This window comes from Sardina pilchardus, chromosome 4 (assembly GCF_963854185.1).
Source record: "Sardina pilchardus chromosome 4, fSarPil1.1, whole genome shotgun sequence".
NCBI lineage: Eukaryota > Metazoa > Chordata > Actinopteri > Clupeiformes > Clupeidae > Sardina > Sardina pilchardus.
The window spans coordinates 2911631-2932902 of NC_084997.1; the positions used below are offsets into that span (position 1 = coordinate 2911631).

General features: G+C 42.2%; 1 protein-coding gene across 1 annotated transcript in view; it reads left to right on the forward strand.

The window, feature by feature from the left end:
* Nucleotides 1-21272, forward strand: part of dnajc15 (DnaJ (Hsp40) homolog, subfamily C, member 15) — a 32201-nt gene that overhangs the window by 2904 nt on the left and 8025 nt on the right. Inside the window, exons 2-4 of the mRNA XM_062533735.1 lie at nt 203-254; nt 724-797; nt 10366-10442. Coding sequence (XP_062389719.1) covers nt 203-254; nt 724-797; nt 10366-10442 — 203 coding nt within the window. The remainder of the gene's footprint in view (nt 1-202; nt 255-723; nt 798-10365; nt 10443-21272) is intronic.

Genomic DNA, 21272 nt, shown 5'->3' on the forward strand with positions numbered 1-21272 from the left:
CCTTAGTTCCAGTGAACTAAGGGCAACCACACATGATCATTAGAACAGCAGTGCTATAGAATCAGGCCAGCAGGTTCATTTCTCTAAATAGAGCACTTGCTAGAAAAATAAACAGTAATATTTTACTGTTGGACTGCCAAACTAATGTCATTGTGCCAAACAAATGGTGCATACAATAAGGCCTATTTCTTTTCACTTTCAGGGTAGAACTCTTATAGCTGTTGGGTTGGGTGTTGCAGCTGTAAGCTTTGCAGGTAATGTACATTAAATTAATTCAATTGATGGACTGAGATTTGTGTCTTCCAGGGCTGTGATAGTCCGAGGTCAGGGCAGTAGTTTTCTGACTTAATTATTTTCGTAATCAGACTCGCCACTTTTTGAGATATGCTTTTATCAGGCAACTAATTTAGTGCCTTCTTCAAATTAATTTTGATGGTATGATTCAGGACAGATAAACACATGTGCCATCAGCCATCCAGTATATAGACTCTGTAGTTCTGTGCTCTGGTTAGGAACATTACACAAATGAAAGAAAACTTTTCACTGCACAACATGGTTAAAAGACACCAGTTAGCATATTTCTAGCAGAGCTTTTAGACCAGTGTTGGTTTAACATTAGCCTTCCTTGGTGCCAGTACATTCTATTGTTTGTTGTGAGACACATTAATGCAACCAAACATACCCTCAGTTAATGTTCTTATTGTCTTCTGTTACATTTTTTAGGTCGTTATGCATTCCAGTTATGGAAGCCTCTAGGACAAGTAATCTTGGAAACAGCCAAAAAAATCCCCACTACTGTAAGTACAAAATATCAGCTTTGACCTATCTTGTCTGCCATTATGGCTAACCGTGTCTGTCAGTTAGTTTATCAGTCTGTCAGTGCTTGTTTACAGTACAACATGGTTACTTGTGAATTCCATGATGGTTACTATGTGAATTCCATTGTGAATGCACCAGATCCTGTAATCACACATTTACACAATTTGTATGTGGCTTATCAGACACAAACCATACCAACGACCAGAAATCCACAAGGGACAAGAACAGAAATGGTGGTTCCAAACTCATTCTGCACAAGTTTAGGTGCAGTAGGACTGAAGTGGTCATATATGTTTTTTGTTGTTTTTTTTAATCAAAATTCACCATCTAATACATTTAATTTTAATTATTTGATTGTGTTGGGACATGTACAGATACATAGACTGACAAACTGTTTTGGTACTTGGGTATGCAATAAGCACAAAAGCATTAATTCACTCTCTTAACACTAGAAGCGCCAAGCGCCGGTCATTTGACCGCTGAGACGTATTACTAGAAGCGCCGTGTAGGTTTGACCTGGATATACCTATAACTGCCGGGCTGCAGTCTTTTGACCGCAGTGATTTAAAAAAAAAAAAATTCCAGGATTAAATTCCAGGACCCTACGTTCACGACTTTTCCTAAATACGCATGTTTTATCACCCAGTATTTTTACATGATCGAAAGCACACCGGTACAAGCTAGTTTAGAGCTATTTTGCTCTTCTTATGTGACAATACTGCTATAGTCTCGTTCCGCCATGTTTTTTTCAGACTGCTCTTCTCTTTTCTCACAGCAGATGTCGCAAGGGAGTTTCCTGTCAGTCAGGCATGAGAATAATATTTTACCATAAACATATAGTTTATATATGTGCAATATGTACAGTATATATGTGATTTATTTTACGTAGACTGTGTGATTTTTTAATTTGCATGGCATAGACTATGGAGGCGATTTACAGTGGTAAAATGCAAGTTTGTTTTGAAAATGTTGCGATGTTCTTCTATTAGGCAGGCCCACGTGTGTAAAAAATATTTTTAGCTGAAATTCGTCGTAGCCTATTTAAATTAGTTTCGGCCAAATCATTAATCTGCGCTCAACTAACAAAGGACATTGGCAAGCGATTCTCATGAATTATATCCAGATGAATCTCGTCGAATTTAAATTAGTTTTGGCCAAATCATTCATCTGCGGGCAAACTGTTCTTATGCATTTATTTGGGCTTAGGCCTACTTAGTATGCCTACGTAGCCTACATTCATAGTTGTATATCTTCTAAGTTGTATATCTTCCATAGTTGTAGGCTATCTTTTAAAGCTCAGACTGTATAAGCATTTTCTTACACATTTGCTGCACTGACTGAGTTACGTCTCGTCAGAGACCTATTTCCAATACAATGATGTGTACACTAGTGTGAAACGTCAAGTGGCGCAACGGTAGCTCCCTCGCGGGGGCCAGCCGTGTATGTAGAACTGTGACAAGCCAATCAGAAGAGAGAGAAAAATTATGGCGTTCCTGTTAATTTATTCATAGATTTTCCCGCTGAAACACCCGTTCGAATCCCGGTTGAAGTGAAAATGTAGGTGTTATTTTCACCTTGAGCCCTTTATATTGAGAGGACTATAAATATAATAAATTCATAGTGTTTATTTTTGCAACTTTGTAGAGGAGGACTAATTATTCCCCTAGGTTTAGTCAATCAATACCTTACATAATAACGGATGGTAATTGTTTAAGTTAATTGAACCAATTCTTCAGAAAATAATCTGTGTTGTGATGATTCAACGAATGTGAGAAAAGGGTAGCATATTTTAATTCAAGCGCAAGGATAGGCAGTGATATTTCAGAAAAAAACTGTACATGTTATTTGCAAACATTGCTGGTAGTAAACAGTTATGCACAACAACAATGTTAATGCAAATGTATTTCTTGCTGGACTGGCTGCTCTGTCCACGACAGGGGAGTCCACGGGGTAGACAGGGGCACTGCTGCTGTCTGGGATGTGCTGGACCTCAGGACAGCCATGGTAATGGCCTCCCTCACAACTACACAGTCTTGTGGGTGTACGCTCACTGTGCCATAGTCTGTGCAGGAGGAGGCGCTGGCTGCACGCTGTGGACACAGAAGGCTGTATGACGATGGCATTGTCCAAGAGAGGATTGAGAGGTCAGCGGAGCGCCCTCACTCTTTGCTGGGGCAGCGACCAATTCAATTCAATTAGAATCTGTCTGGGAAAAAGGTTTTGCAAGTGTTGGTGGTACTATGGTTTGGGCCACTGCTGATGCCATCTGGTCCCTCGCTGAACACACCACCACTGGATCATACATTGCCGCTGGTGTTGGGGTCTGCTGCTACTGGCAGACGATACACCGCCACTGCTAATGAGCCCTGGGTCCGCTGCCGCTGGACGATACACCACCACTGCTGAACCCACTGCTACTGTCAGACGATAAACCACCACTGCTGCTGAGCCCTGGGTCCACTGCTGACAGACGATACCCCGCCACTGCTGCTGGTCAGCTGTTGCTGGACGATACACTGGCGATGCTGCTGGGTCCTGGGTTGGCTGCTGCTGCCAGCATCCCTGCTGAGCCCGCCTGCAGTGCTTGGTCAACACAATCTTCTCCGTCTCCCTCTGTGTCCTGATGGACCTGTAAAATAATTAAATGTCACCATTTATGTACAGTCCTTAAAACAGGTAACTGAATATGGTCACAGTGTTGTGCTGAAGCATTTGACCTACCATTGGGAGAGCATCCTTGGATTTAGCTCATACAGCTGTATTGACGCCTGACCTATCAGCCTGCGCACCTCACGCTCAACTGCTCTGGGGTCGCCTCCTTTCAGTGCTACTGTATCCCTTGCCTCCATGTGCATTCTGTCGGCCCTCTTGATCCTCCAGGCAGTAGTCCCCTTCTGGCAGTACTCAAGGGCCAGTTCTGTGGCAACGGAGGGCCACACAGTAAGTTGGGAGGATGAGGGCTCAAACCTAAAGGGAGGCACAGATGCAGTTTTCTACAAGAAAAAGAAATAAACAACTTAAATCACACCATACAGAATCAATTTTGAAGACACATACACACACATTCCCAGAGTATAAATAAAAGCCTATCACTGCACATATTAGTTTGATAGTGGTGTAATCATTAACACACATTAAAAGTCAGGTGGTGTGTTTACATATCTAAAGCATATTTAGGCCTCGAATTTTGACTCCACAGAGTAGTAACAACATCTACAGGGACTAAACATGCTAGCCAGATGATCTGATGAGAGCTGATACATTTTCAGAGACCCTCAGCCATCGTAAAAGTAGTAACCATAAATAGCCCATTCATTCATCACTGTGTTTTTAGCATGCAAATTGCGGTTGACTTGTTTACACTTCTAAAGCATATTTACACATCGAATTCCAACTCCATACTATTGCAACACCATCTCTATGGTCTTAAGAAGTGAGCTAGACTCTAGTCTCGTCGCGTCGGGAATCTTTGGTGTGAATTGGGCTTAAGAAAGCAACTCCAGAGCGCCAAAATATCCACCAGTGGCCAAAAGTATATTGCATCCGTAGTGTTAAGAACTACCATAGAGAATGAATGAGAAAAGTTAAGAAAGTTAAGCTTAACTATCCACGGCTGCTGGGCCCAACACGCAGTCGGCCCGGGTTCATATCTCGGCACGAGCGGAATGTTGTAAATTTACATTAATTGGATTCACTGACCGTTTTTCAATGTCGACGAACTATTATTTTTTGTTGATGGTTTTTAATAACAAACTATCTGAAATAAAAGGCTACTGTTTACCATTAACGAAAAATAATTTCACCAGCCAATAATTTTCTAAGCCAAATTGAGCCGCCATCTGACAAACTAAGCCAGTTAGACTTTTGCATCTGAAAATGATTACATCATAGAGACAGACACGAAAAATAAACAATAGCCTAGAAACTAGGCCTACTGTACATGGGATTTTCCCACTGGATTCACCACATCAGTATGTGCTCGTTGCTACGATACACAGGACTCAGAGTGAGTTGACGACCAATTAAAAGTGCACGTTCTCCGCAATGTTTGACATGGGGGGAAAGAAGCAAACAAGGTAGCCTAATTTTGATCTCGCTTTATACTTTCCTAATTCCTACGTAGGGCTACTTAGACTTTTGTTAAATCTTCAGGGCCCGGTTGCACAAACACCAAAACCAAAGATTGATGATATGAACCAAATATTCTGGAACAGACGGATTTACAGCATTGAACGCGATACGACTTCCACCGTTTCCAGAGATTGCTGCACTGTTCACAACGCATGCAGTCTACATTGAAGTGAAACGTGCAGAACTTTGTCCAAAATAATACAATAACATTGTGTGTTGAGATCTAGTATCAATATAGACATCTGTAGACATACAGCTAAGCCATTATCAGCCATGAAAATTAACTTTGGCGGCTGCAGCAGCATTTAGGTTTTGGCTGAGCCGGCTAGCCAGCCAATTACTTCATCAGCCAGCCGTTATTTTCAAAGCAAATGGCTTCGGGGTCTATACATAACACACTATCCATTGCAAACATAGCCTATTTGAAACCTTCGCACATGGAGGCATTCAAGCAATTATAGTTGTCTTGTGCGATCATTCCCCCTCCCCCATACGCTCGTCTAACCAGTTCACTAGGCTACAGACATCCCTGCGGCATTCAGACAACTGCCTCCCCACCCCCACCCCCTCTCTCTGCCCCATGCATCTTTTAGAAAAGGCAGAGCAGTAGGCTTAACCTGACTCTCGCCAGATCCTTGTAGTTCGCTGTCTGCTACACACAAGGATCTGGGACTTCTCGGTAGGAGATGTATTTCTGAAGGCGGGGCCTTGTAAAACATCCTTGCATGTGATTTGATAAACCACTTGTCTGTTATCTTGAATGACGTGCTAGGCTTCTTCAAGCTCTTGCCAAACCCGGTCGGAAGAAGAGTAAAAACATCCTTGGCACCAATAAATGTCTTCAAAACCATTCTCTGTTCATCTTTTAAAGAATGAATACTCGATAGATTCGACAAAACGGTTGAAATAGCAGAATCAATGTCAGCACAAGATTCCTTGCTGCGTGCCGCCATTGTTGTTTGAATCAAACACTCGCTTCGGCGCTCCTGATTGGTTCAGCATGTTTTGCTCCCTGGAAGGAGTTTGGATTGCCCTCGAGTCCAGACCCTTGTGTGGAGCTCAGCGAAACGCCTCTGGTGGAGCATGGCGGAACTACAAGGGTCTGGCGAGAGTCAGGCTACAGTAGGCTGGCTGTTTAGGCAACTCGTGGAAGAATGCGCAATCATGTTTCAGCGTATATGCGCGTTTCAGAATGTTCGAATTCGCCAGCGTGCATGTAGTTGTGTGAATAGAAAATAACAGAATAGAATATACTTTTTTGATGCCTTGCTCAAAAGAAATTCAGCCATGAACAGGTCGGGGATCGAGCCAGCAACCCTTCGGTTCTGGGGCTGAAGCCCTAATCAGTAGGCTACAGCTCTGCCCCACTACATGGAGAAAATGTGTCTCAATGCTGAATCACGAATTCAGCTTGAAATGTAGAAACAATATAGCTCTTTTCAGCAGACATCGCAAACATAGCCTACAACATTCGCAAAACGGAGAACATCTTTCACTCATCATTTTTAATTACTTTTGGCGCCTATGCCTGCTCAGCATAGCTGCTCTCTCTATCTCGCTCCTTCCGAGGTAGCTAGACCCTACAAGATGCTTCTCCCTAAATGAATGAAAATTGTTTTAGAAAGTAGCCGCGGTAGCCTGTAAAATGCGGCATGAAATCCTGGCTACTGTGTAATTGAAACCAGACCAGAATCTAACCAGAAGTTAGGCTCTTTGTTCCAGGTCCGATCATTTTCGGCTGCGCGAACATAGGCTACCTATTAAATGAATAGAAGTGAATTTGGGGAGTGAATTAGAACTAGCCACCCATTCATTTTTGAGCTTAGATTATCTGCCCAAACCCGAACTGCGGGCCGGTGTTACGGATCTCGAGATCCAACAACGCGGTGTTGGGTCGAAATTGTTCATCCCTCGGTTCCGTCGGGTCAGGCTCCTAATTACAGAACGCATGCCTCCGTTTTAAAATAGCCTATAAATAAAATTTTGTAAGTAGCATACAAAATGTAAAAACGAAATATAAAAAATAAAATACTATGAAAAAGTTGAAAGTCGAGTTTGCTTATGGTTTGTTCAAGAACTCTTCCAGAGTTTTTACCTCAAACACAAATCAACACAAATAAATAAACAGATAACTCAAACGTGCTGTCTATGTCATAATGAAACAACCACAACCAACACGGTCTGACACGAATGACACATGGCTTAGTGCAAACAGAATTTATGACCAAACCATTTGATTCGTGCACGAAGCGCCATCTAGCTATCATTATGTGTAAGTAACAGCGTCCCAGTCTGAGGACTCAGCGGTCTTTTGACCGCCTCAGCCGCGCTTTAAGTAGTTCACACCAGCACGGCGCTTCTAGTAGGTCGTCAAAGCGGTCAAATGACCGGGGCGCGGCGCTTCTAGCTATAAGTGGGTCAGAATGGCACAGCGCTTCTAGTGTTAAACTAAGTGCTTGTGCACGTTAAAATGCACTATACAAATAAACATTACTTACTATACAAATAAACATTACTTAAACCCCATCATTGGAGAATCCCTGCAGTCAACAGCATGGCAACAGCATGCTTTTCGGGGTACTCTCTCATTCCCGGTTCTCACGCCCACAGCGCACAAGTTCGAAATCAAGGCGGCCTTATGAAAGAGGCGTGATCTATTACCTCCGTCAAGGAGTTTATGTTTTCATCGGGGTTTGTTTGTTTGTCTGTTTGTTAGCAAGATAACTCAAAAAGTAATGGATGGATTTCAATGAAATTGTCAGGGAAGGTCTGAAATGACCCAAGGAAGAAATTATTACATTTTGGGAGTGATCCGTATCACCGTCTGGATTCCTGAGGCGGTGTATGTTTTTCGCTTGGCGGTGTAATGGCATGGTATGGCCACGTGGTGGCGATCTGAATAGTTTAGGTTAAAATGTATGACAACCAAGGAAGAGCAATACAGGCGGAGGTCTGCGCTTTCTGAGTGCTTTTCTAGTTTAAAATGAAACCACCACACCTTCTGAATGCCATTTAAAGGGGACAAGTTAGAATTGGTCTATGGGCTATACAAAACATGTTCATGAAGCTCTTTGCACAAAATCACTCTCACATAAAGAAATTTCACCAGCCCTTTGCTTGCCAGTTTCAGTCTCTCCCAAATTGAGCCGTTTCAGGGCTCTGTCACTTTTATGCAAATAAGTTGTTGCTGGCCACGCCTCCGGCTGCGTGTACTGTTTACGCTGCTCGTTTTTAAATTACTATACATTTGTATTCTCCAATTTCAGGCTGTATGAGCCTCAAAATAATGAACTACTGCTCTTCTACAATTTTTTTTACTACATAGAAAACAAGCATTGCTTCCACGTAATAGGCATAATTTTAGACTACAGGCAGCCGAAAACCATGACTGAAGCCTATTACTCTTTCTTAACACTTCCAGGTCTGAGGCCTTTAGACACTCTGTGGCAGTTTGCTACAACTTTAGATTTTTAAGTTTTTTGTCTAACTGAAAACATCCATGCAAAAGTGACGCATATGGTTATAATCTAGAAGTCCTCAGCAACAAGAAAATCAGAGTGAAGTGAATATGATTTTTTTTTTTTTTTTTTTTCAATTTGACCTACAGTGTAATGACACTAAGGATAAATATGTCAACATGACAATTGTGTAATAGTCAACTTACTATGTATTTTAACTAATTACACAGATCATAAATCATTTGAAATACAAACATTTGATATTACCTCTATGATTCTGTAAATAGCTGCTATTGTATTGTATACGTCCCATCACAATCCATTGATTACCTCCACCAAGGAGGTTATGTGTTTATCGGGGACCAGCGTTTGTTTGTTTGTCTGTTTGTTTGTTTGTCTGTCTGTCTGTCTGTTTGTTAGCAAGATAACTAAAAAAATAATGGATGAATTTTGCTGAAACTGGTGACGTCAAATGCTACTGTAGCTACTGTAGTTCGTTATCACCATGTTACAAACAAACTCAAAACAATTAGACTGATCCTAAAAAATAAAGTATGACCACTAGAAGCAATAGAGCTGACCTAAATGCATAGCATATTGAAGGCATTTAACTAAGTTCCCATTGTTGGCCAAAATAAAATGTGGTGAATTTCTAAGCAGGCAAAAGGGATAACTATATTGTGTGGCGGAATAACATTGGGAGCACTTAGACTCTGCGCAGTAATATCCTCACTCCAAAGTGAAACTGAAAGTGCAATAGTGAGGATGTTACTGCGCCACACAATATAGTTATCCCTCTTACCTGCTTACAAATGCACCACGTTTTATTTTGTCTCACCATACTTGGTCGTATGACTACTCGTGTAACTGTATTTTAATAGGGAAAACATGGAGGTGTTTGGTCGCTTCTAACTTCATCTCTGTTTGGATCCTAATGAATGCATTGGGCTAGCTTAATGCTATCAAAGTTGCGCTGCGCGCCAAAGCCAATGAGTGCACGCATTGAAACGTGAGGGGTATGTATCAACTCGTCTTAGTTAAGGGAATAACGTAGTTTAATATGAAAAAACGGTGAAGTGTTCCTTTAACAAAGTAATCACTGTAGCTATGCAGCCAGATGATATATTAATGGGTAACGTCCAGGCTTCCGCGAAAAACATAGATTTGATTAGGTTGAGGTAACAAGTCCGTATAAGATGACAGTTTTCTTAAAGGCTAGTCAGAATAGCGGAAAATGATAGTTTATTTGACTGTCTATGGAGAATAACATGTGAGTTTGAAAGCCGTTGGACCCGGAAAGATAGTACTGTATTATCCCATTATTACATCATCACTTAAAAACCAAATACACAATGTGATTGGTCCGGTCATTCTTCCATTTCTCAGCTCCCTAGCTCTATGGATTGTTCCTAGACTGCCCCCGCAGCCAAATTAGATTTGCTGCCGCTAGGGGCGTATAGATTTCTAGGCTAATTCATGAATTGAATGGAGGCCAATTCTAAAATTCTGAATTTTGCACAAGCCTGACTTCGAGCACTGATATGCAGCTCTCCACTAGGCAGTGCTGCTCCTTAGTATCACTGTTATAACTTGGAGACACTGCATTTGGCTAACCACTGTATTTGGCTTTTCTCTTTCTCTGTCACCGTACTCATATTTTTGCAATGCAATTATTTAAGGTAGAAGTTTATCATAAGTTCATTCATTTTGTAATGACATCTCAGAAACATTTTTACCACTGCCATCAGGTTCAGATAAACCAGATGTATCTGAAAGGTTATTCCTAAAAAATATGGAAAATATATAGATATATAGATATGCTGTGGTGTTTTGCTCTGATTCCTTGCATCATGCTGGGCAACATTCTGCTGAAAATGGTATATTGTTATTTAGATGTGGTGGATAGCGTGTGACATATATTTCAAAGTTCCTCTTATTCTTCTGTTTTCCTTATTAGTCATTCTCTACATACTACAAAGGAGGATTTGAGCCGAAGATGACCAAGCGTGAAGCCAGCCTCATCCTTGGTATTAGGTAAAACATCACTATTGATCAAATCCAATATGTTTGAATGTTCAATATCACTTCATGGGTTACATTGGCCTCTGCTTGATCCAAGGATTCCAACAGTATACATTTTTAAAATCAAGAGTTTACATGCACATAACACATGTCCATCTTTGTCCAATTGGTGGCGCTAGAGTGTTCTAGGTGCAGATATGAATCTGGCTGAAAACAATCATGGGACTTTCTCAAATCAGTGTCCTAAATTTCACAACTTTTTACTCGACCGTTCTATGCGCTGCCATAGACAAGTTCAAGTTCAATCATTTATTGCCATGGCAACACAGTTGATTGGAATTTGTTTTGGTGCCATTTGAGTTTTTCAATTCAATTTAATGTCGCTTATAGAGCGCCAATACATTACACATGTCTCATGGCGCTTTACAGAGTGCTATACATTCAAAGAGAGCCCATGAGTAACAGGGGCAAGGAAAAACTCCCTAGAATTGGAGATACATATAGGAAGAAACCTCAGACAGATCCACGACTCAAGGGCCCAACCCATCTGCCTTGGGTCAGTTACAGTACAGTCATTTGTAGTTTGAAAGTTACAATGACAATGAAAATTCAAATAGTCCAGTGTAGGGAATAAATTGTCCATTAGTAATCCATTAGTTATTTCGGAAAGTGATGGGTCGCTGGGATGCGTGGGCCAAAGATTCGGGCAGGGAACCACAGCAGGCGATGGTAGGGCAGTCATAGGGATGGCGAAGGCAATGGCGATGGTAGGGCAGTCAGAGGGATGTGACTTCAGGTGTGATGAGGGACAGGCACAGAGATGGTTGATGGCTGGTAATGGTTTACCTCACAGGTGAGGTATAGGGGAAAGGGAAGAGAAATAGAGTGTGTTAGTATTACTGTAAGTCATGATGGTTGGTATTAATAAGTATATCAATGGTGATATAAATGATTATACTATAGAGGGTTTACAAAACGCTTTTACACAGCTCTTTTGTGGGGACAGGTGCGTAGGAATAGGTTACCCAGTTAAACCCGAAGAGAGAATCCCGCACATCGTCCACCACGCATGCAAACATCCACCCACCCACCACGCACGCAACATCCACCCACCCACAATGCCCCCCCCCAATGCCCCCCCCCCCAGGCGAACCCACACACCACCTCTGAACCGCGCGCCCAAGCAGCATGGCCGAGCATGGCCAGCCAGAGTCCGCCCACAGGCGGCGCCACCCATCCACAAATAACCCCCCACCACCATCCGCGAGCAGAGAGAACGGGGCCCGCGCCAGCCCCACCCCAACCACAACACCGCACGAACACACACCAACGGCCCGACCAGGACACACAATCTGATCCGCCCCGCCGCCCAGGCCCCCCGGAAGCAGCGCCCCCAGAGCAAAAGTCCAGAATGCTTCATGTCTTTGGACGTGTCATCCTGTTGACATGGTCGGGAGGCGTAGGGACTACTTTAAAAAGGCAATACATGCATACAGTACATGAAAGAGTTCTATTCACATAGACAATGTGAATACAACTATTGACAATCACTTAGACAACCACCAGTAAAAAGCTGTCAAGTTAAACTTGTGCTATTTCAAATCCCCATGAAGCATCTTGTGCATGACATTGGAGCGCAAATTGTGAGGGGCTCTCACTTCGCAGGGCGAGGGTTTTAGAAACAGCCAGAATCCGCTGACATACCCGGACAGTATTCTCTATGAAAGATATAGATTCTCAGCAGAGGGAATTTGTTATCTCTGTCAGTTGATTAAGGCAGACGTCTCTAATGTCACCCGCTGTAGCAATGCCCTTACGATAGAGCAGATAATGTGACTTTCGTTAAGATGTTTTGCCAGTGGATAATTTATGTATTCTATCTGTGATGCTGAATATCTGAGCAAGAATACTGTAGGTCGTATGATTTGCAAAGTGGTACTTGCTCTATCTAAACTATTGGATGCATTTGTCGTTTTCCCTGGCCATTTAACCACTCTGCAAATTAAGGAAGGGTTTTATGCAATCGCGGGTAATTAATAACATAAAAATACTGTAGGTCTATTCTAGGCTACTAGAATAAAGACAATTGTAAGACTTGCGATTATATAAATCGCAAATCTTTTCACAGCAACATGCAGGTATTAGGAGTAATTGATATGTGATTGGAATAGGCCATCATGTCCTACCTCAAGTTCACCTTCTCTTCACCTATTGGACCCACATAAGTGTTGGTTTGCAAAACAATTACATTACATTATATTTAGCAGACACAATTATTTTTTCTATTTATTCCACTGCTTGGTTGAATTCCCCATTGTCCTGCGTTCTGTAAGGGTGTGCATTAACCGTAGGTTATTTGCACACCTATGAAGTAGTTCCAATTTGTTGGCCGCATCACACTTGAATATTAATTCGCCAAACTCGTTGTGAAGTTTAAATGCACTGTCACGTTGCATCCAAGCCGTAAAATACAGACGTTCAGAACATAGTAACATTTAGTATATGACGAAGGTGACTTTTAGCTAGTTGGGCGGCAGTAGGTTAAGAAAAATAGCGATCTTTCAAAGTTAACGTTCATCAGAATCCTGAGATATGCCCGCTTGACGACGGGAGAGATAGAACTAACTAGCAACCATCCATTTAGAACTAGTAACCACAGTTTGGGAAATTAGTCGAAATGTGTCTGGGAAAAGTAGTTTTATAAACAAGACCGTTCTAGCGATTAAAACATTTAAATTATCACCGGAAATGAACACAACGCAAGTGGCAACAGTGGGATAATGGACTTCATGCCGTTCGGTTATACAAAGTTAATGCACTTTTCTAGTTTTCTACTTTTGTATAACCGAACGGCGTGTTGTCCATTATCCCTTACATATATATGTATTAGGGTGGTCCTTATCTAGTCCTTTTTTTTGCAAAATGTTAGTGTCTTAACTTAAACTGTTCCTTTTAACTTCAGAATTAGAAATGTGCAAAAAGTTTGACAAAAAATATATATATTTAGAGGTAGCTCAATCGTGTGGAAGATTGCCTATGTTAAGTTATGCGGCGTTATTGTGATATGCAAGTAATATTAAAAGCTGCTGCAAAATAACTACATTTTATTGAAATCACAGCAACACTGACATAGCAACAGTGACAACAATCTCCAAAAAAGTCTGTAGTTTTCAACAGCCCCCTATTTCTGATTGCAGCAGAGGAAGACTGACAGTGCGTTCACACCAAAAGCTTAAAAAGCTTCTAGAGCGCCGGAAATCATTCATTTCCTATGGAGAGTCGGCGTTACCGGCTTCAAAAGCGTTCCGGGCGTGAGCGTGGCTTCATGAGCTTCACGGGCGTCAAAGTAAAGTTGAGCCTCAGTTACCTTTATGGTAATTAGCTGTGACACGGTTCGGCGTCAACCAATTAGAATGTCAAACTCGCAGGATTGCTGCTTGTGGTTGGTTTGAATGTTTCACGTCTTGGCTTTGAAGCTTTCAGCGCTGAACTGAGTTGAGTGTCGGGCTATGAGCTTCACCAGCGATTTTGACTCTTTTGACGGTTTCGGTGTGAATGCACAGTGAGGTATTGTCTCTTGAGATTTAGATGATGGTTAAAGGAATACACCACCCAAAAATGAAATTAAGCCAGTCTCGGTCACCCCCAGAGTTAGAACAGTGAAAAAAAACCGATTAAAATCAGAAAAAACTGTGCCAAATGGCATTCCTTTGCTCAGGTGCCTTTCCTCCTCCATTAGTGTTCAAAGACACCTTTTTCTTGTTAGCTGTAAAAGAGAGGCCAAGTGGAGGCTGTAAGCATACAACATTTCATAATTAAGCAATATTAATGCATAACTAGGCCTATATAAACCTACCATTCTGAATAATGTTTTTGTGTTTCATTTTCACCTGCTGTCAGGTGCGTTTGGCACTGCTGTTGCATCTGAAATGTTCACAGGATTAGGCATTAAATCAGTCAATGGGGGCTAAACATTAAATTATCCTTATTGATCTATATGGCTTGAATTGTGTTGCATCTGTAGGCCTTTTTATGAACCCAAAGTAGGCAATTTAATTATTTCAACACATTTCAGACATTCTGCAAGATGTTAATCCCCCATAACACATATTTGAGGAACATATGGATATAAAACTTTGCTTACGCAATCTGCAATACGTTGCCAACATTCTTGCCTTGCTCTGTGTGCTGCCGACGTATTTGATAATAATTCAACAAATCAACTTCTCAAACAGCGTCATAATACCGATTCTACTAGTACGATATGGCCAACAATTCGAACTACTTCAAAGGTAGCCTGTTATACGAAGTTAATGGCCACCCATCAGTCAATCAGACAAGAGCATTCCATTGTTAAAAGAATACGCCACCCAAAAATGAAATTAAGCTAGTCTCGGTCACCCCCAGAGTTAGAACAGTGAAAAAAAACCGGTTAAAATCCGTCCGGGCATTCTCCTGCTTTGGGAGCAGCGATTTTAGCTTTAGCTTAGCACAGTTGCTGTAGATGAAGGGTGTCAGTGAGCACGTCCTCCAAAAAAGTGACTGAGACGTCTACATTTTTTTCTAAATATATCTTGGGAGCCGTGTGTTCAAAACGAGTACAATCATAATGCAAAATCGAACGAGACTATTACCTGGGCAGATCTTTACTTGGAACTATATTCAGCCTCATCGCCGACGAAGCACCGCTAGCTAGGCGCAAAGTTCTCACGTAGCACCACTTGAATCAATCCCGTGAAGTTCCAGTCGAATCTAGAAGTTGGGAGTTTACAAGACTGCTACGTGAGAACTTTGCGAATATAGTTCCAAGTAAAGATCTGCCCAGGTAATAGTCTCGTTCGATTTTGCATTATGATTGTACTCGTTTTGAACACACGGCTCCCAAGATATATTTAGAAAAAAATGTAGACCTCTCGGTCACTTTTTTGGAGGACGTGCTCACTGACACCCTTCATCTACAGCAACTGTGCTAAGCTAAAGCTAAAATCGCTGCTCCCAAAGCAGGAGAATGCCCGGACGGATTTTAACCGTGTTTTTTTCACTGTTCTAACTCTGGGGGTGACCGAGACTAGCTTAATTTCATTTTTGGGTGGCGTATTCCTTTAAGGGAGATAAGGAGCCTAATAGTGGCTAATAGGGTAAGTACTATTACAAAAGTGGGATGTTTTACCCCTAAGACTTTGGACTCTCATACCAGAGAGCACTACAGTAGTTGGAAGAGGTACCTGGGAGGGTGGGAGGGGTGATCTAGTACTTTCCAGGCTTTATGGCTGGCCTGAGTGGCATAGATAGCGGCTACAGATGGGGTGGCATGTCCTATAATTTTGGATGCGGAACGCACCACCTTCTCCAACTGCTTCCTCTCTGAAGAGGTGGTGTTACCATACCAGACAGCGATGGAGAAGGCCAGCACACTTTCCACTGTAGCTCTGTAAACTTGGAGCATTGCATCCCTAGCTCCACCAAACTTCCTGAGCTGGTGGAGAAAGTGAAGCCTCTGGTGGGCTTTGCTTAAATGAGGTTGATCATAATCAATTTCAATTTCAATTTAATTTTACTTATAGAGCGCCAAAACATTACACATGTCTCATGGCGCTTTACAGAGTGTTAAACATTCAAAGAGAGCCTATAAGTAACAGGGGCAAGGAAAAACTCCCTAGAATTGGAGATACATATAGGAAGAAACCTCAGACAGATCCACGACTCAAGGGCCCAAACCATCTGCCTAGGGTCAGTTACAGTAGATTTGTAGTATCAGAAGGTTCAAACAGTCCAGTATAGGGAATAAACAGTCCATTAGTAACCCATTAGTAATTTCGGAAAGTAATGGGTCGTTAGGATGCGTGGGCCAGGGATCCGGGCAGGGAACCACAGCAGGCGATGGTAGGGCAGTCATAGGGATGACGATAGCATTGGCACTCAGGGGGATGGGACTTCAGGTGTGATGAGGGCCAGGCACAAAGATGGCTGATGACTGGTAGTGGTTCACCTCGCAAGTGAGGTATAGGGGAAAGGGAAGAGAAATAAAGTGGGTTAGTATTACTATAAGTCATGATGGTTGGTATTAATAAGTATATCAATGGGGATATACATTATTATACTATAGAGGGAAAAGGCAGAGGGGGAGAGGGAGTTGAAAGACAGGACAGTGAGAGAGGGAAGGAGGGAGAGTTGAGAGAGACAGAGGGAGAGGGGAGAAGAAGTTGAAGTTGTACGGCATGACACATGAGAAGTCCATGACAGCGCTATGCTAAAGCAGCATAACTAAGGCATGGTGGAGGGTAGTCAGCACCAGCACAGGTGTGGTCAGTAGCCACCATGGGACGCATGACTGGGGCACCAGTCAAACAAGCCCACAGCAGAGGTGGTCCGTTCCAATAAGACCCTGAAGTGGTTGAAGTTCCACACTGCACCATACCTAACTATAGGAAGCACTAAAGAGATATGTTTTAAGTCTTGACTTAAAAATAGGGAGGGTGTCTGCTAATCAAATTGAGGGAGGAAAATTATTCCAGAGGAGAGGTGCGCGGCAACAAAAAGCTCTGCCTCCTACTGTAGTTTTTGAAATTCTTAGAGTTACAAGAAGTCCAGTATTTTGTGATCGTAAGGGCATAGGTGGATTATATGGGACTAGAAGATCTTTAATATATTCGGGTGCCCTGCCATTTATGGCTTTTTATGTTAGAAGTAGAATTTTGAAGTCAATGTGACTTTTAACAGGTAGCCAATGTAGAGATGCTAGGATGGGGGAAATATGTTCATATTTTTTGGTCCTAGTGAGTGTCATAATCATATAATCATAATATCTCTTAACCTGAAAAGTTTCAGACCATTCATTCAATGCACTCTGACTTTATGAACAATTTCTGTTTTTGTGGTGAGATATTAAAATCATAACATATTACAACATGTTAAATTGCGAAGGAATTATTGACATCAGCGGCACCTTGGCATCATGTTTTCCAAATTTCACATGAATCTGACAAACCGTCTAGTACCCCATTTCCACCAACGCAGCTCTGGTGCTGGTTCAGAGTCAGGGGTGGGGGGCTACAGTGCTACACCTTAGAGATGTCTGTGAACCTCTATGTTCATGTCCCCAGAGGAACTGCCTGGCTGCTTTTCGTATCGACAGTACTCGGTGACCTTGAGAGACACAGATCTATGTGGAAAAATTCCTTTAATTAAAGAGCTCAAATTGTGATTTATTATCAATTGAGGCCAGGTATGAGGTTCTTTGGGAAACACACTTAAAGATTTTGAAAGGGCAGTTTACAGTAAACACTTTAGTAGTGATCATTCAACATTATTACAAAGTTTACGATATACCCAGTTACTGAGAATAATGTGCATTTGTATTTCTGAGAATTCTTTCATATGCAATTGTTTTTTTGTGAAGGGCAATACTTAATTGTGTATGTGAAGCTCAACAGTCTGATTTACTTATAAACCTAAATTCAGATGTTTGGTTCACAATTCCCAGGACACCCTAATTTCTAGCACACAATTATTCTTTAACAGTAGTTGTGGGCTCTGTCTAGCTCACGTAACATAGTTGCCCGAACTACTGCTTTTGCCGCGGGGGTGCACACCCAACCTTATTAGCCGGTACATTCAATTCAATTCAATTCAATTCAATTTAATTCAAAACACTTTATTCATCCCCAAGGGGCAATTAAACAGAACGCTGAGCAGTCCAGGTAAGATCACAATAAACAGCAAACACTCACACGCACACACACACACACACACACACACACACACACACACACACACAATCGTGAGATAAATAAATAAATAATAAATAATGCAACTTTAAAGTGCAGTGCATTCATGTCCTTCAGGCCAATCAAGTCCAGTCCAACCCTCCACACAGTTCATACTTAGGAGGTGAGTGGTGGGTGGAGGGTGATGGGTGGTTGGGTGGGGCTGGGTTGAAGTGACTGGATGGGGATGGGCTGGGGGCATTGGGTGGGGCTGGGATTGGGGGCGGCTCCACACAGTTCTTGGGCCAGCGATGGCTGCGAATTGAGCAGGAGGACAGCCCTGGGCACAAAGGTTGCCCTCCTTCTCTGAGTCCTGCAGCCCGGGCATCGGAGACGACGCCCAGAGGGGAGCCACTCAAATGTGGAGAAGAGGGGGTGAGATGGGTCCTGAAGGATCCTGCTGGCTTTCCTCAAGGTCTGTTTGCTCACAGAGGGTGGAGAGACATGACATGATCTGTCACACCAATCCACAAAGTCACTTAAAGACGACCTGTGGTGATGGGAGGAGCCAGACAGAAGGGACAGGAGGACCGTGTCGTCGGCAAACTTAACAAGATGGCAGTTGTGGTGGGTAGATCGGCATTCATCAGTGTAGAGAATGAACAGAAGAGGAGAGAGAACGCAGCCCTGTGGTGAACCAGTTGAAGTGTAGATGGGATCGGAAAAAATGTTGTTAACCAGCACTCTCTGTGGCCTGTTAGTTAGAAAATTCAGGATCCAAAGAATGAGACTGTTATCAAGATGAAAGCGGGTGGTGAGTCTTTCAGCTAGAATATGTGGCTGCAGGGTGTTAAATGCAGAGGAAAAATCAGCAAACGGCAACCTGCTGTTGTGTTCGGGGCTTCAAGATGCTTGTGTATGGAGTCTATGATAAACACTTTTGCGTCGTCCACCCCTCTCCTCGCCCGATATGCAAACTGGAGCGGATCCAGCTCAGACTCCACTACTGTAACAATATATGATAACACACATAAACATAAACACCGTGTACCTTGTGTCATTAGCCGACACATGGAACACGCACATACATAAACAAACATGCACCTGAGACTCGCGTCTTTCTCCCGGTTACGTTACATAGCCACTTACATAAACATACACTTACTTTTTGGAGCGCTCTACGTGTGTCTGTCTTATGTCTTGTCTGTTTTTGTCTCTCCTTCTCACAGTTTAGTTTTGTCGTAGCCATTGTGTGTAATTCCCAGTGCATGTAATTCCTTTCAGCGTTTGTTTGGAAGGTTTGAAGGCTGCGCGTGCCGCCATGACAGGCCAACCAGAGCGGTTGTAAATGTGGGCTATTTCAGTGTGGTCTGGCCTGCGCAGTGCAGCGTGGGAACGGGCAAATCTATGGGTAGAGGGGTGCTTTGGTGAATAATGAAATGTACGTGTTTCTGGTGTATAAGTGGTGGTGAATTATATGCTAATGAAGAGTATTGATTGTCAGTAATACTGTCCTTGTGTTATTTATAACTGGTAGTCCATGGAACCTAATTGATTCATGTTGTGAATTGGTGCAACCTGTGGGAGGGGTTGAGAGTTCAAAAGAGGTGCTGTGATTATTCTGGGGAGAGTGAGCAGAGCACCAGCTCAGGTAACTTTGTGTGACAGACTGTGGCTATAGTTGTTACAAGAAAAAACCTTTTGCTTTAAACTATTGAATTCCTTTTGTTTGCTTTTCTTAGTTTAGTAAAGTAGGGATGGGCAGAACGAGGCTTTGTGAAACAACGAAGCGTTCGAAGCAATTGCGCCAGAATTGTGTCGAGGTTTCGAAACAATCTGAAACGTGCATCTCCATGCTGACATCTAGTGGCCAGTTTTACTAACATCACATTTTGACGCTGAAGCTCCACTGTTTCAGACATAGAATATAAACAGCCATCATTTTACTTTTGGTAACAATACTAGTAACGTGGCTCACGGCGTAGTTGCGTGCCATCCATGCTGGCGACCGGAGTTCGATTCCCCATAGACAGGCTACCCTATATTGTGTTGTTTTGAAATTTCGCCATTGCCATTTTATTAACAACTCCCCATATATTTGTTTAACTTCCACTGTGGCATCTAGTGGCGCTATGAATGTTTTGCGTTTCACCAACACGATAATTAAACAAATCCCATGTGTGACCAATAGGATATTGTCCTTCCTAAATTTAACCAAGTGGTGGTGCAGGGCTAACTCTCTCGCCTATCTGTCGTCCCGGGTTCAATTCCCGTCAGGCACGATTTATAGCTTATTGACTGAATTCATTCAGTCGTATAATATATGTTTTCACTTAGCACATTTTGCCATTCTCTGCTAATTGCAACACCTGGGGATTTTGTTTATATTTCAAAGCATACCTCTATTCAGTGTTCGATTGGCTTTTAAGCATTTTGGGGCTTTGTGTTTTAGTTTAACCAGCTGTTTACTCAGGTAGCTTGCGCGCTAGAAACCAGAGTGAAACACCACGAAGCCTGTGGTCACTTGACACGGGCATTTTTGAGCCAGGTTTCGAAACACTGTCCGAAACACTTGCGGCTCGGAAGCTCGACACTGTTCCGAAACGTCAGCTTCGAGCGTCACATCCCTATAGTAAAGTATTTTGTTTCTTTAGTATTAGTTTTTTTTATTAACCATTTACATTGATGGCCAGCATTTTTTTGCATTCTTCCCTTTTGGGTGCACTTTTAAAAATAAAACACTGGATGACTCTGTGACAGTAGTTATTTTTGATTACAGTTTTTCTCAAATGCTAAAACACAAAAGCCAATCCTCTAAACCAAATGACCAGTTGTCTTAACACATTTACTAAATCTAGCCATAATTTTTCAATACCATAAACACATTTCACATGAAGACACAATTCACAAAACACAATCCTCCGTTCTCATAAATCTAAGCACATTTTTCCTTGCTAAAACATATGTTGCAAAACATATTCTCAAATGAAAGCTCATATGACTCAAAATGCTTGCCACAGTCAGCAATAACTGAACACAATGAACACACCTGGCGTCATTTATTACACACAACGACTCAAAATTGAAGACACTTGTTGCTAATGCGCACAGTGAATGTGGTGTGTGTGTGTGGTGT